The sequence below is a fragment of the Anarhichas minor genome, unplaced genomic scaffold (assembly GCF_050575085.1).
Source record: "Anarhichas minor isolate MPS153535 unplaced genomic scaffold, ASM5057508v1 ptg000012l, whole genome shotgun sequence".
Classification (NCBI taxonomy): domain Eukaryota; kingdom Metazoa; phylum Chordata; class Actinopteri; order Perciformes; family Anarhichadidae; genus Anarhichas; species Anarhichas minor.
In genome coordinates, this window is record NW_027466458.1 from 6,370,025 (window position 1) to 6,383,573 (window position 13,549).

Here is a 13,549-nt window from a genome sequence, read left to right on the forward strand (position 1 = left end):
GTTGCCACTGGAGACGCAATGTAGGAAGTAAATTCCACAGCCTACCATTCCAGTTTTGACAGCTCAAAACTTAACGTTACATTACACGACTGCTTGTATATGTTGTGTCTTTTCTCTCGTTGTTTATGAGCAGTTTTTTCCGACCTGACTAACGTTAGCTGTAACGGTAACGGTAACATCACGGTCCGTGAAACTGACAAGGTAAACAGCTTGCCTGCACGTTCAGTGTCTATGTACAAATCAACTGTTTGTTGTGTTAGCTAACATGTGAGCACACAGAAGCTAACCCCATACAAAACAGTTGGGACCGTTTTAATTATTACTTAATACACTGCTATTGAGGTCAGTGCCGACTCTACACTAGGTGTACTAGCAGCGGATACTGTCAGTTATGTTCATCACAGTTCTTCTGCTTCTTTCCATTGGCTCAACTCATGCAATCCTTCCTTAACTTTTAGGTTTGAACCGTCGATGAGCCGCAGTCGGAACCCCCCTCCCCGGGGTCAAGGGGCAGCGCGAGCCAAACAGGTAACACCCGTCATGTCTGATAAGGAGATGTGTGAATGATATCCACTGTTACGTCAGCAACAGGTATGATTCAGCACCTCTGTCCCTGTTGTTACGTCTGTCTGTCTGCCTGGCGGTGTCTCAGATGGGGCTGCTCCTTGACCTGTCCCCGGATGGAGGGATGGATGATGAGGGAAATGATGAAGAGCTGGAGGCAGAGCTTCTGAATCTGGTGGGAGGAGGTGGAGGGAGATCACAGGGGAAGAAAGGTGACGGCAGAGGTGAGAAAGAGTCTCTCCCGTACCTCATTCATAGACGTCTATCGGTGTAAAGTACAGTTTTCTCTTTTTATTCGTGTGTCGGTGTTTGAATTTTGATGTGCCGCTTGTGATGCGTTTGTGTACCTACAGCTCCTGTCCCCATGGCTGATATAGAGCGAATGGCAGCACTTTGTATGAAAGACCTGGATGATGAGGAAATGGGGGATGACGATCTGGATGATGATGAAGATCTGCTGGTAACACACTCGCACTGTCTTTTGTCCCTTTCACAGCTGAAACACGTAGTGGATTAACTGATGAGTTGGCAGAAAATTTATTTGGAACTACTTTGGATAATGGTTGAATTGTATCGGTTATTTTCTTCTCCGATGTGCTGAATTTGAAGACATCATCTTGGGGTTTGAGAAATTGTAATGTGCATATTTCACCTCTTTTTGTCAGTTCACAGACTAAATGATTCAATTAAGCACATTAACTGATAATAAAAACACATCGTTAGTTGCATTCCTAATCCCGTTCATTCCACTTCTAATATAATGGTGAATCTGAAGCTGCTGAATTGCTTTAAATATCTGGATTTCTTTTTTTTACGGCATACATTTCTGTTTCCCCGCACATAGGCAGAGCTGAATGAGGTTTTGGAGGATGATGAGGAACAAACTCCCCCTCCTGCCATCACGCCGACTGCTCCCAAAGTGAGCGTCGCATCCCACTCGGCTCCTCCTGCCGCTCCCGGTGGTGCAACTGGGTTGGAGTCTCTCCTGCTGGAGCGCGTTGAAATGTATAAGACGGCCGTTTCCAATGCTAAGACTGCAGGGGAGACGAGCAAAGTCCGAAGATATGACCGTGGGTTAAAGGTAAGCTGGAGGAGGAAGAGGAAACATCCTACACAACCATACTTTGCTGTCATTCAAGCTTTTTTCAAATGTCTAAATGGGCCTCTTATATAGGAATCTAAGACTTAATATTATAAAACATTGCAACTTTCTTCATTTAAATCCTATAAACATGTGTTTATGATTCTTTTTTTTTTCTCCTTCAACCCTAGACACTGCAGTCCATGTTGACATCTTTTAGGAAAGGGAAGCCAGTCAGCGAGGAGGAGATTCCGCCTCCGGTTGCTCTCGGTGGAAAGCCCAACGTCACAGACGAGTCCGAATCGATCAAGGAACGAGAACTGCCGGGGCCCACGCCGATGCCCTCTCCTCCCACAAACCAGAAACCTCTAAGGGAGGCTGCGCCGGCAGCTCCGCATATGAAGCCACTCCATCTGACCGTGCCCCATAAGCCCGCTGCCGCCTTAACCCCGGGAACACCTGCCATCTCTCCCCTCACCCCCGGCCAGCCTGACGCTCAGCACTCAGGTAAACGCGCATGATAACATACGGAGTACGCTGTGGGAGTCTCTCCACCTCAGCACTTCTTCTCTTTGTACTGTGTACTGGATGTATAAGAGTCAAGATGTGGTGATATTGGTCCACTTTAATTAACACTTTAAATTCATCGACTCTGATTATAACTGATTATTGGTCATCCTATTGTCCAACTCTTCTGACTTTGGCGATGGCTCGTTCCACAGTTCAATCTCAATGTCAAACTTATAAGAGTATAATCAGCTCACAAATGTCCCGCTAAATGTCACCGTGATCCTCCTGAGCTTTGAGTCTTTTTGTTTTGTTTTCTATGTTGTTCTCTCTTTATCTAACGTTGTCTCTGTCTGCCCTCCCTCCATTCAGAGCTGAAACAGGCAGTGTTGTCCAGACAGAGGGAGTATAAGATCGCTGCCATACACGCCAAGCAGAACTTCGACATAGACGGGGCGAAACAGCACTACCTCACTGCCAAGGTAACAGAACCAATGTTATCACGTCATTAAATCTATTTGTATACTTTTATGTAGAAAAAGTCAATCCTAATGGAGTTGACCTTCTTTTATGCAGAAGCTGGACACTCTGGTGGAGGCACTGGACAGAGGCGAACCAGTCGACCTGAGCTCACTACCGCCTCCTCCTGGTCAGTTAAAGGAATACTTTAATGTATCGTTTTTGACTTTTGTATAGCCTAAAAGGAAGCTCCCAACAGTGGCATCAGTGCGTTATTGCACTATTTATTGACTTTTCCGAGGCACCATATAACTAGAATGATTTTTAATTTTGGACCAGTTAAAGGATGTCTGTGATTGTTGACACTGTTTGTAATATGCCAGTGTGTATAACTTGCTGTTTCTCCACTGATATCTGATCATTTGCAGGAGACGTAGTAGCAGAACACTCTGCACCGCCTCCTCCTCAGTCTTCCTCTAAACCTGCTGCCCCCGCTGCACCTGCACCCACCCAGGTGGCCGCTGCCGGTACGACTCCAGTAGCCCTGATCCTTCAGATGATAAAAATGTTCCATGTTGAATTTAAAGAATGAAGTGTGTGTGTATGTGTGTGTGTGTCCTGCACAGATCTGCCTGCTCCCAGCAATGTGGGAGAAGCCCTGCAGCAGAGGATGGACATATACAAGTCAGCAGCAGAGGGAGCCAAGAGCAAAGGAGATGACCGGAAGGCTCGCATGCACCAGCGCATTGTCAAGGTACACACACCGTGCCCCTTAATGTACCATATCGTTGTAACTATTTTCAAAGCCGAATAATATATTTCTCAAAAAAAAATACAGCTTTAGATATTCTCAAAGATACAGCAATTTGGGATGCAGCTTGCGTTCCCGGCTGTGTGCTGCTGTTCGGTGGTGTGTTATAACTGGTGTGTGACTCACTTTATTGTGACTGGAAATACCCTCTGTTGCTTTTACTGTAACCACTTCTGTTGCTCATTTTAGCGACCAGAATAACCTGCAGTGAAGTCTCCCTTGTTCTCTGAGGATTGTTGAAAGGCATTGTGGGGGAAAAATAGGAAACCTTTCATTGTGAAGTAGATTTGGCTGAGGCGAGGTAAATGGATAAAACAAGAACGTGAAAGAAAGGACAAGATATTGTTGTGCGGCATGTATATTGTATTAGTAGGAGTGGAAGCACATTGATGACGTAGATCTCCATGTGGGAGTTCTGCTTCTGTCAGTATTCATATGCAGGAAAGACACTTTATATTTTGGGTGGGATTGTTCGCTATAGATATCTTGTATTTATTCTGATGTACAATGCTACAATTGAGGAATGTATGGACTATGACAGAGTAACAATACCAGAATATAAGAATATAAGAGTATCCAAGCGTGGAATTCTCCTTACTAACAGAATTATCAATCATCTCCTCTGTTCTCCAAAGCAATACCAGGATGCCATCAGAGCTCACAAAGCTGGACGAGCCATCAACTTGTCTGACCTACCTGTGCCGCCAGGTAACCTTCTCCCGGTGTGTTTCAGGATTGGGCCTCTGCTGCACTTTATAGTTACAGTAAGTCGTGTGTGTGTGTGTGTGTGTGTGTGTGTGTGTGTGTGTGTGTGTGTGTGTGTGTGTGTGTGTGTGTGTGTGTGTGTGTGTGTGTGTGTGTGTGTGTGTGTGTGTGTGTGTGTGTGTGTGTTGCTCTTGTAGGCTGTCCTCCACTTCAGGGCTCAGAGGGGAGTCAGCAGAGCTTCATGGGTGTCCTGGAAACGGCGATGAAAATAGCTAATCAGGACGCAGACGCAGAAGATGATGAAGAGGACGGACAAAGAGAGGCTGCCAAGGTAAAAAATAAATAAATAAATAAAGGTACGACCAAATGGTCAAGTTGTTGTTGTGCAGCCAAGAAATCTGATTGGTCGCCTTTTCAAGCGAGGCTAGCCACGTTTTACTGTTGGCCGTGCCAGCTCCTGTGCAGGTTATTGAGTTATGACTGTTGTCTCTGCTACACTCTCACATCAACACCGTGCTTCACTGTAAACCACGGGAAAGTATATAAACAGTGACTCACTAAAGTTAGTGAAGACACAGCTGTTGAAATTGTTAAAAATGCTAAATCAAGGTCCCAGGTAAGAGAGCAGCGCTGCACCCAGACCTCTGTATTTATGTGTGTGTGTGTGTGTGTCATTGCATTTGTGTGACGCTCACCCTCACACTCGCATGTTCTTCCTCTGCAGCCGGCAGTGCGTCCACCCGCCCAGAAAGCAAAGTCTCCGGCTCCTCAGCCCCCCGGAGGCCCCTCGGCTCCAAAGCTGGGACCAAAAGGTTCATTCAGAGTATTCTGTGTTCTGCCCGCACGTACAAAATGTACCAATACGAGGAGTTTGAGTGCTACGCGAGGCAGAGTTTCACTTCTTTTTCTCTTAATTATCCTTTCAGTCCAGCAGCAATTGGATTTCTTGTTGCTAAGGCGACAGGCTTTTATGCGTGCCGCGCTGCGCTCCAAACAGATGAAGGTAAGCTGAGGGGGTTTCATTTGTTTCTCTTCTTTGCTGATAGATTCCCTGACATCTTTATAGCTTTTGGTAGATGTCTTTTATTACAGCCGCCTGTTGTTTAGTTTGAACATCTGCTGCCGTGTGATGGTTTGTAGGACATGACTGGAGCAGCGCAGCACCTCCGACACGCCAAGGGACTGGACCCCATGGTCACCGCCGCCAACGCTGGGCTGCCTGTTGATATCAGCAAGGTCATAAATATATTTTTGTGTGCGTGTATGTGTGACCTGTTGTCACAGGAGCAACCAAAAGTGTGAGGTGTGTTAACACAAAATGGGACAGAAATAGAAGACGGTAAGAAGGAAGCACGCGGTGAAATCAAAACACCTTTGTGCTCATCACGGTCTCACCTTCTGTGTGTGTGTGTGTGTGTGTGTGTGTGCGTGTGTGTGTGTGTGAGTTTATTAGCATTTTTTCATTGCCATTCCTATATTAATATTTCACATAGTTGCCACTTCTCCCATCTGACTTTCTTTCATTTTTCCTGACTTTCATTTTAACATCTTTGTTTCAAATAACCCGTGTTCTTCCCTCTGACTCACAGTGTGATTACCAAGAATATTAACTTTGTGCCTCTGTTAGTTTGTCTTCCTTTCCGTCCCCAGAACATCACACAGGCTTACAAACATCTTCACAATTTCTAGTGGACAGATTTTATTTTGTTTTTTCTTTCGCTCCGCATTTGTAATCGTCTCCTTCCCGACAGATTCCCAACGCTCCAGTCAGCGAGGAGGACTACTCCCTGGCCCGCTCCCGCACCTCCCCTGTCTCCCCTCGCTCCAGTGAACAGTACCACGGCCTCATGGATCTTTTGCGGAAGCAGCACGAGGTCAGGACACTCTTCTCCCTTCTTCTTTCACGTATATTGTATAAGAAAGCGTCTGCTCACGATAACGGCCTTACAAGATTGTTCATCACTTTTCTAGCTGTGCAGCTTTTTAAAAAGACGAATCACAATAGTCGTGCATCATATCGTCTTTGGCTATTGTCTGTTCTCGTACCAACGCTTTCCTTTGTTCTGCCTCTCTACAGAAGTGTTTGGGATTCTCTCAGCAGCTCACTCTCTTGGGCAATGTGGCCGAGGCTCTGAAGTAAGAGACCCCGTCGTGGTGTGATTGTTACACATGTTATCTGCAGCCATGCCAATAGGCACATTTTATTAAATTGAATCAATCTGTGTTTGATTTGATGGCATCATACTCATTTTGATTGCCACAAATCACAGGCAGCGACCAAAGACTTCACGACTTTGAGATCAGATGATTTATTATTAATTTTACATCGTTACACATACGACAAACACTTTCATTATTTGCTAACTCTGACTAACAGTCACAAGCCCAAAGAAATACATTTTAAACCCATTAAAAGCTGAAAATATGCAGATTCTCACACTTGAGAAGCTTATGTTTGATATGTATTTGTATCTCCTGATATACTTCTTTATTTATTCAACTGAGCACATCATCACAGTGTCAACACACACACTGTGACTTTACTTTTTGTTTTTCTCATCACCATAGTGCATGCAGTGTAACTTTCATGTCACACTGAATATTTTGCACGTTCTCTCAGATCTTTTCACAGATTTTCACATACATTCAACCATCACGCATTCCTTAAGACTCTCATTGCTTTCTCCAGTTTTGCTTTAAAAAATGTCAATATATCGAGCTCCTAAACAATGCGGGAATCCGTGTGTTCGTTTGATCAAATGGAGCTGTCCGGCGTACTATGACTGCTGTCTGTGCAGAGATCAGTCCGTACTGCCAGACTTCATATGAGATGTGATGAGTTGTGTGTAAGGACCGTCTCTGTTTCTCACCAGGTTTGAGAAACTAGTGGAGGAGTGTATGAAGAGCATCGGCATACTGAAGAACGCCCACGCCAAGGGCCAGCCAGTCCCCAAGTGTCGCACGGAGGAGAGGACCTTGAACACCGTCAAGTCAGCAACAAACATAATTGATTATGATATAATATTTAGTTTTAATGTATTTTCTTTCAGCCGTGGTAATGACTTCAGATAATCCACCACTTTGGTCCAGACTGAAATATCTCAACAAACAATTAGATGGACTGACAATGAACTTTGTGCAGATGTTTACATTTCCAGAGGATGACAATGATTGACTTTGGAGATCACCTGGATTTTCTTTTATCCACCTTGAGGTTGATATATTTAGCAGAGATCCTGTTTCCTTTTACTTGAACGTGAGGATAAACTCCGGTTGCATAATAGTTGCATTCCAGTTCAGGATTTATTTTTAACCCGAGGATTTCTGACCGCTAAAGGATATCAGTAATTATTTAAACTTTTTTTCTCATGCACACATGCATCAGATGTTTGCTTTAGAAAATACATTTTTTTAGACTTTCCCTGACGAGCGCGGTAGATGAGTCAGATTGACTCACTCTGGCTCTGCTCCAGTATCATACGGAGCTCACAGCTAGGTAACTCTGGCAGTGACTCATAAACAGGCTCATCAACAGTCGGGATTGTTTGGCATCCAGGGACGCTGACTGGTTGTTGTCTGTCACTCGTGGTGCTGTTTCTAAATGGTCTTGACCCCCCGTTTCTTCTTATTTAGGATCCACAATGGCCTGACACCAAATGACCTGATTCTGTACATCATCAAAGGCATCAACCTGCCATGTCCCTCAGGTACTGATGGCAGCTCTGCGTCTTTGAAATCACCCGGCAGTAATGTGTCACATGTTTGCTCACGTACACCTACCTCTCCTCCTTCAGGTGTCTCGCCTAACGATCTGGATGCCAGTGTGAAGTTTGAGTTTCCTTTTCCCAGTGCGGTGAGCATCTCTCTCGCTCAGTGAGTAGATTGTGGATGTTTCACTCTGGTTTTATCTAGATGTGCTTTAATGCATTCATTTGTCTGCGTGTAGGAGGAGGCTCAGAGGGACAAAACGGGCACGGTAAAGAGCACCAACAACCCCGAGTTTAAAGAGAACTTCAAACTCAACATCAACCGAGCCCACCGAGGCTTCAAACGAGTCGTCCAGTCCAAAGGCATCAAGTTTGAAATCGTCCACAAGGGGTAAAAAAAAAAAACACACAACTGCTTTTTGGACAATATAGCCAGAAGCTTCCCCGTCTATCCTCGTGATCTAAGCTGTAAATGTCACGTCTGTTATGCTTTTGTCAGTTGTGTTCTTCTCTCTGTATTCACAGAGGCCTGTTTAAGACGGACAGAGTTGTGGGCACTGCTCAGATGAAGCTCGAGGCCTTAGAGAACCAGTGTGACGTTAGAGAGATAATAGAGGTGGGTGTTGATGACAAGTAAACACAAATGCATACGCACATGTACGTACCAGTTCTATCTAACGGTGTGTCTCGTAGGTGATGGATGGACGAAAAGCGACAGGTGGAAAGTTGGAGGTGAAGGTGAAGATCAGAGAGCCTTTAACAGGAGCTGATCTCCAGCCGGTGACGGAGAAGTGGCTGGTTCTCGATCCGGTGTCCTCCCTTTCTCCTCCAGCGAGACAAAAGGAACGGGTGAGTAGAGTATTCACGTGTGTAGACTGTGGAAGGAAACGTGGGATTCCTCCAGAGGACACAGGAAGAACTCCTCACGAAGGCTCCAGCCGGCCGGTTCATGTTCGCACTTAGAACCAAAATCTGATCCGCGTGGACCGATGACAAAACTATAATGTTCCTCAAATTAATACGTGAAGCAAAAAAAAAAAGGGGGGGGGGGGGGGGGGGGGTTATTTATGTTTGTGATGCCCTGTAGCTGCTGCAAAACTTGAGTGAAATGTATCTTTAAAAGAACATTTGGATGGAAATCTGATTTCGCCCCACTTTCAAATATTGCTGTTTGTAACAGCTTCAAACACACTTCAGACCTTAGACCAACACTCTAGTTCGTTTCAAACACTACCGGGTCTACAGTCACGATGTGAGCCGCTGCCTGCTGATTGATATGCTGTGATCCTGCTGCCCCCTTTGCCAGGTCTATACCTGCAGGAGTAACGGAAGCTGACTCCATCGGCATTACATATATTGACAGTGTCAGTTCAGTGAAGTCTCAGTTTGTGTGTGTTTGAATCAGGCTCCATCTCCTCGGTCTAAACCCAAACATGAAGCGAGCAGCAGACAAGAAGCGAGCAGCAGACAAGAAGCGAGCAGCAGACAAGAAGCGAGCAGCAGACATGAAGCGAGCAGCAGACATGAAGCGAGCAGCAGGAGCAGTCATCCCAACAACTCTCCTCCAGTGTTCAAACTCACCAGCTTCAGCCTCCTCAACCACGACAGGGAGCGGATGGAGAGAAAGGTATTTGTGTGCGTTTATGTGCGTGTGGTCTAAGCACCGTCCACAACATCCACTTCTCTAATGGGAAAGTCTCGTCGGGTCTCTCAGATTGCAGACTATCGAAAGGCGCAGCGGCATCCCCCCTCTGACCTGGTCCACCAACACAAAGAGGTCACACACAGGCTGCAGTGGCAGAAAGCGCAGCTGGAGCGAGCCTCCTCCGCTCTACTGACCGGTAACTCGCACAAAGAATACAAACGAGTGCTTACTTTACTACCACGTGTGTTTGTATGTCTCGACCTCTCAAACACCGACATCTTCCTTCACCACGTGTGTAGAGTATGAAAATGCGCTGCAGCGCTCCGTCCAAGGGTATGCTGACTCCGTGAAGAAACACTCCAGCCAAGGCAACAGGGTAAGTACAGTTGAACTGAGTGTCTGTGTGTGTGTGTGTGTGTGTCTGTGTGTATGTTTTTAGGTTGGGCCTTATTGTGTAAAGTTTTCATCGTCTTATTATAGGACGCTGCCAAGGATGCGCTTGGCAGGTTGAGGATGGTGGAGAACGAGGTACGGGTTGCCAATGCAAACAAATGTTTTATCATAATGTCTGTAAATGATGTACAATGTTATGTTCTCCTTTTCTCCCCGCCTCAGCTGGATTCGCTGAAAAGGAAACGCACGGGATGAGAGGAGAGTTAAGGGAGTGGAGACTTGGCTGGAGTACTGTTATACCGTCTCTCTCATACACGTTCATATACAAACACTACATCGGGGGACTTTAAGCACCTTTTGCATGATTCTATGCTGCTCATTTCCATGAAAACTGCATCAACCAATCAGATAATTCTGTCAATTGATCATAAAACGTGTGTCACGTTGGGGTTAGTCTCCTGCGAAAGTCATTAAAAATAAATTTGTAGCTACAAAGGGACACAGAAAGTAAGCATTAAAATGTGCGACGCAGGCTTATTTGCACTTAAACACCAGAGAAAGCTGCTTCTGAAGCACAGCTTAACATACCTTACCGATGCCATGTTCGTTTTTTATTCCCATCTTTCCTTTGTTGGTGAGGAGATCTGTTAGAAGATCTATACATTTTACATTTGGCACCAGCTCAGAGAGTCAGTGTAGGTGTCCGTAGATGACCAAAACATGTGTGTGTGTGTGTGTGTGTGTGTGTGTGTGTGCTCTGAAGTGTGTTTAACCAACAGAGTGAGGAGTTTTTAACCCCTTTTCCCATATTTTACGTGTGTAATGAGCTTAATCTAATCTGTCTGCTCCAGTGTTCCCAGATTACAGTAATCTGCTCCGTTTGGAGTGGTGTGATATGGGAATAAAAAAAAAACGGGGCTTGGGGGCGCCGCAGCCTACATCCCATAATGAGGGATTAGTGTTTGTGTCACCAAGGAGACGACGAGATCAGACGTAGAGTCGCCTTTGGGGCTGGGGAGAGGGGGTGTTAGCAGCGTGCCGTGAATGTGGTAGAAGCTTAGCTCTGCAGAAGGATTGCTGCTTCTTCTTCTTCTTCTTCTTCTTCTGCATCTTCATCAGCTGTTTCTTCTTTGTTGTCTTCTTCATCTTCACTTTCGTCGCACTAATTCCTTTGCGTACATTCAGAGCATTCAGAGTCGCGAGTAATCGGCGGCTCTACTTGGATTTTCCTTAAACTCTTAAACAATATTAAGCCCATTATGCTGTCGATTATGAAATAATTATCAGCTGCTGTGTCAGCATGCTGCTATTTTGCACACATTTTGGCAAATGCCGTTTACAAAAGCAGCAGGATCTGTCCCACTGAGCTCTCCAGTAGCAGCACAGTGGGTGCTGAGTAGTCTGCCCAGAGGAAGAGAACCCAACATGTGCCAGTAAGGCTGGGTAATTGCTCATTTCTATTTCTGTTGCACCACAGACATCCCTGTCACAGGCGTCCGAGTCGTTCCTCTCTACTTTACACTCACTGTGAGCGTGAAGTCGAGGGTACAGCATTCAGACTGATCCTGTAAGACTTCAGAAGACGTGTGACAAATGCAGAGGCCTTGAAATTAGTCTTTTTGCCACAACAACTTTAGATTGTACAACAGCATGTCTTCTCTGTTGTGTTTAGTGCTCCGGACAGCAGATTCTGCTGATCCTGAGAGTAGCAGACGTCTTTAAATGAGCCTCGCTGTATGAGTTGTTTTATCTGACTCTTCAATGTGGATGATGTCTGGTAACTCTGCTAATAGTTGTTTTAGTCATGTGACACAGCAGAGAATCATGTGTTTGTCTTAATCCACCCACTGCCTCGTCCCATTAGCAAATAATCCCGGTTAAAGTTGACCTGATGAGGCCCTCCACAGTCTGTGTTGATATTTATGTAACATCCCTTCCCCCACATTATGCTTTTTAATCTATCAGGAGAAGATATCTTCTGACTCTCTGTAAGTGGTACGTTATACCGACATGATGAAGTTCAGCATATAGTGGATCTTAAATGACTATATGTGTGTGCGTGTGTGTGTGTGTGTGTGTGTGCGCGCGCAACTTTACCTCCTTAACTACAAATCATGGACACATAATATATTTGCTGACAATTTGTAAATGTCTGCAGTACCAGTTTCGCTTTTGATGCGTTTTCCCGATTGTTCCAGTTAGTCATTAGTTTCAGTGCAGGACGGGAATCAGTTAGCAGACTGTTACAACTTGCTTGCTAAACATTTACAGAAACAAACAAAACTCTGTTTGAGACAAACATTTACACATTGTCAGTGTATCGTGTTGCATCATTCAGTATTGCAGTTTAGATGCACATACGTTTGAAAAACTTTCATTAACGATTAAGATGATGTATGCAGACTCGATGGATTACACAACTCAAGCAAGGTTCAAAAGTCTACTAATTGTTTTTTATACTTTACGGTAATTAATGGAAACCAATGGCTGTTAAAACAGGCCAAAAAACAGTAAAAAAGCCTCTTAGGATTCCCTAACACCTGAGGCTTCAAATGTCTCGTTATGTCCGACCGACACTCCAGAACCCAGAGATGTTCAGTGTAAGAAAAGCAACATTCTCAGACTTCAGCTGGATGAAGGGAATGTTTGGCTTGAGAAATTAGTCAACATTTCTTAAACACAGCAACAGTTTTGTTTTTGGAAGAGCTAGCTGTGACGCAAATGGGTCCAAAACATGGAAAACCACCGGTTTGCTCCTTTTTTTTTTTAACAGAAAATGTTTTTTAATATTTATATTTACAAAGTCATGTAAAGACTATGGCGTCGTAGATCTGATATAACTCCGCGTTCATCGCCTTTAAACACACTCACAGGAACTGCAACTGAGCAGCAGCCCCATTCTTTAACTCCAACACCTTTAACCTTTGTCACCACACACACACTCTCTCTCACACACACACACACACTGCTGCCACATTACCTCACTGCTCGAGTGACCTCATGGCCTCTGAGGCTGTCCTGTTGTCATGCCAACGGGCTCATCAGCATTCAGTGTTGTAGTTCGGTGGTCGGGACCCGGGGAGAGCGACACATCGTTAAAGTTTGTCCTGTTGGTGACTCACTCTCCTGTCTCTCACACACACACCGTCTCATATTTTCTTTTTGTCTTCACTCCATTTTAAAAAGGAGACATTTTGGTGGATTGTTTGTCATATTTGTTAATGTTCCTGATCTGCTGCAGTAAATGTAATCATCTGGACTTTGGGGGAAAATGCTTTTTCTTCAGTTAAGTCATTTAAGGGCAATCAATATAAATGTAATATTTGTATACAGTAAATATACAGCATAATATGCTCCGTCTCTATTTTCGAGTGTCAGTCGTGATGATTTGTGCGGCTCAAACGGGGAATGTATGGAGGCCTGGTTGTGTTCAGGCTTTATTATCTTCTGTATGAGGTCGTTGTTGAAATCAATAAAATGGTGAAATAGCACCGGGTTTGTGTCTTCATTGAACAAAAAAAAAATCCGGACCAGATTTTTCCCATTTGGACTGATTTGTGAACAACATTGAAACTTAGAACCTGTGGCCCTTTAAACCGTTTCTATCAGCTTGAAGTAAGAGAATATCTCGCAAAAGATGACATGTTTCAGGAGTCTGCTACAGTCAATTCTGTGAA

General features: G+C 44.7%; 1 protein-coding gene across 1 annotated transcript; it reads left to right on the top strand.

Moving 5' to 3' along the window:
- The first annotated feature begins 1 nt into the window (after nt 1).
- cc2d1a (coiled-coil and C2 domain containing 1A) lies at nt 2–13,363 on the top strand. The gene is made up of 28 exons (XM_076090467.1): nt 2–201; nt 459–528; nt 653–788; nt 918–1,024; nt 1,409–1,645; nt 1,837–2,152; nt 2,525–2,634; nt 2,729–2,801; nt 3,040–3,138; nt 3,238–3,365; nt 4,058–4,130; nt 4,325–4,458; nt 4,852–4,939; nt 5,054–5,130; nt 5,268–5,363; nt 5,879–6,001; nt 6,205–6,263; nt 7,001–7,117; nt 7,761–7,834; nt 7,922–7,980; nt 8,074–8,225; nt 8,360–8,450; nt 8,528–8,683; nt 9,240–9,461; nt 9,549–9,675; nt 9,779–9,855; nt 9,960–10,007; nt 10,095–13,363. The coding sequence occupies exons 2-28, from the start codon at nt 472–474 to the stop codon at nt 10,125–10,127; spliced, it is 3,069 nt and encodes a 1,022-aa protein (XP_075946582.1). The 5' UTR covers nt 2–201; nt 459–471; the 3' UTR covers nt 10,128–13,363.
- Nucleotides 13,364–13,549: the final 186 nt, after the last annotated feature.

Excerpts from the sequence above, each read along its gene's own strand:
- cc2d1a (XM_076090467.1), top strand. The coding sequence starts at position 472 with ATGAGCCGCAGTCGGAACCCCCCTCCCCGGGGTCAAGGGGCAGCGCGA. Across the intron at positions 5,364-5,878 it reads TGCCTGTTGATATCAGCAAG|ATTCCCAACGCTCCAGTCAG; the intron begins GTCATAAATATA and ends CCTTCCCGACAG. Across the intron at positions 8,451-8,527 it reads ACGTTAGAGAGATAATAGAG|GTGATGGATGGACGAAAAGC; the intron begins GTGGGTGTTGAT and ends TGTGTCTCGTAG.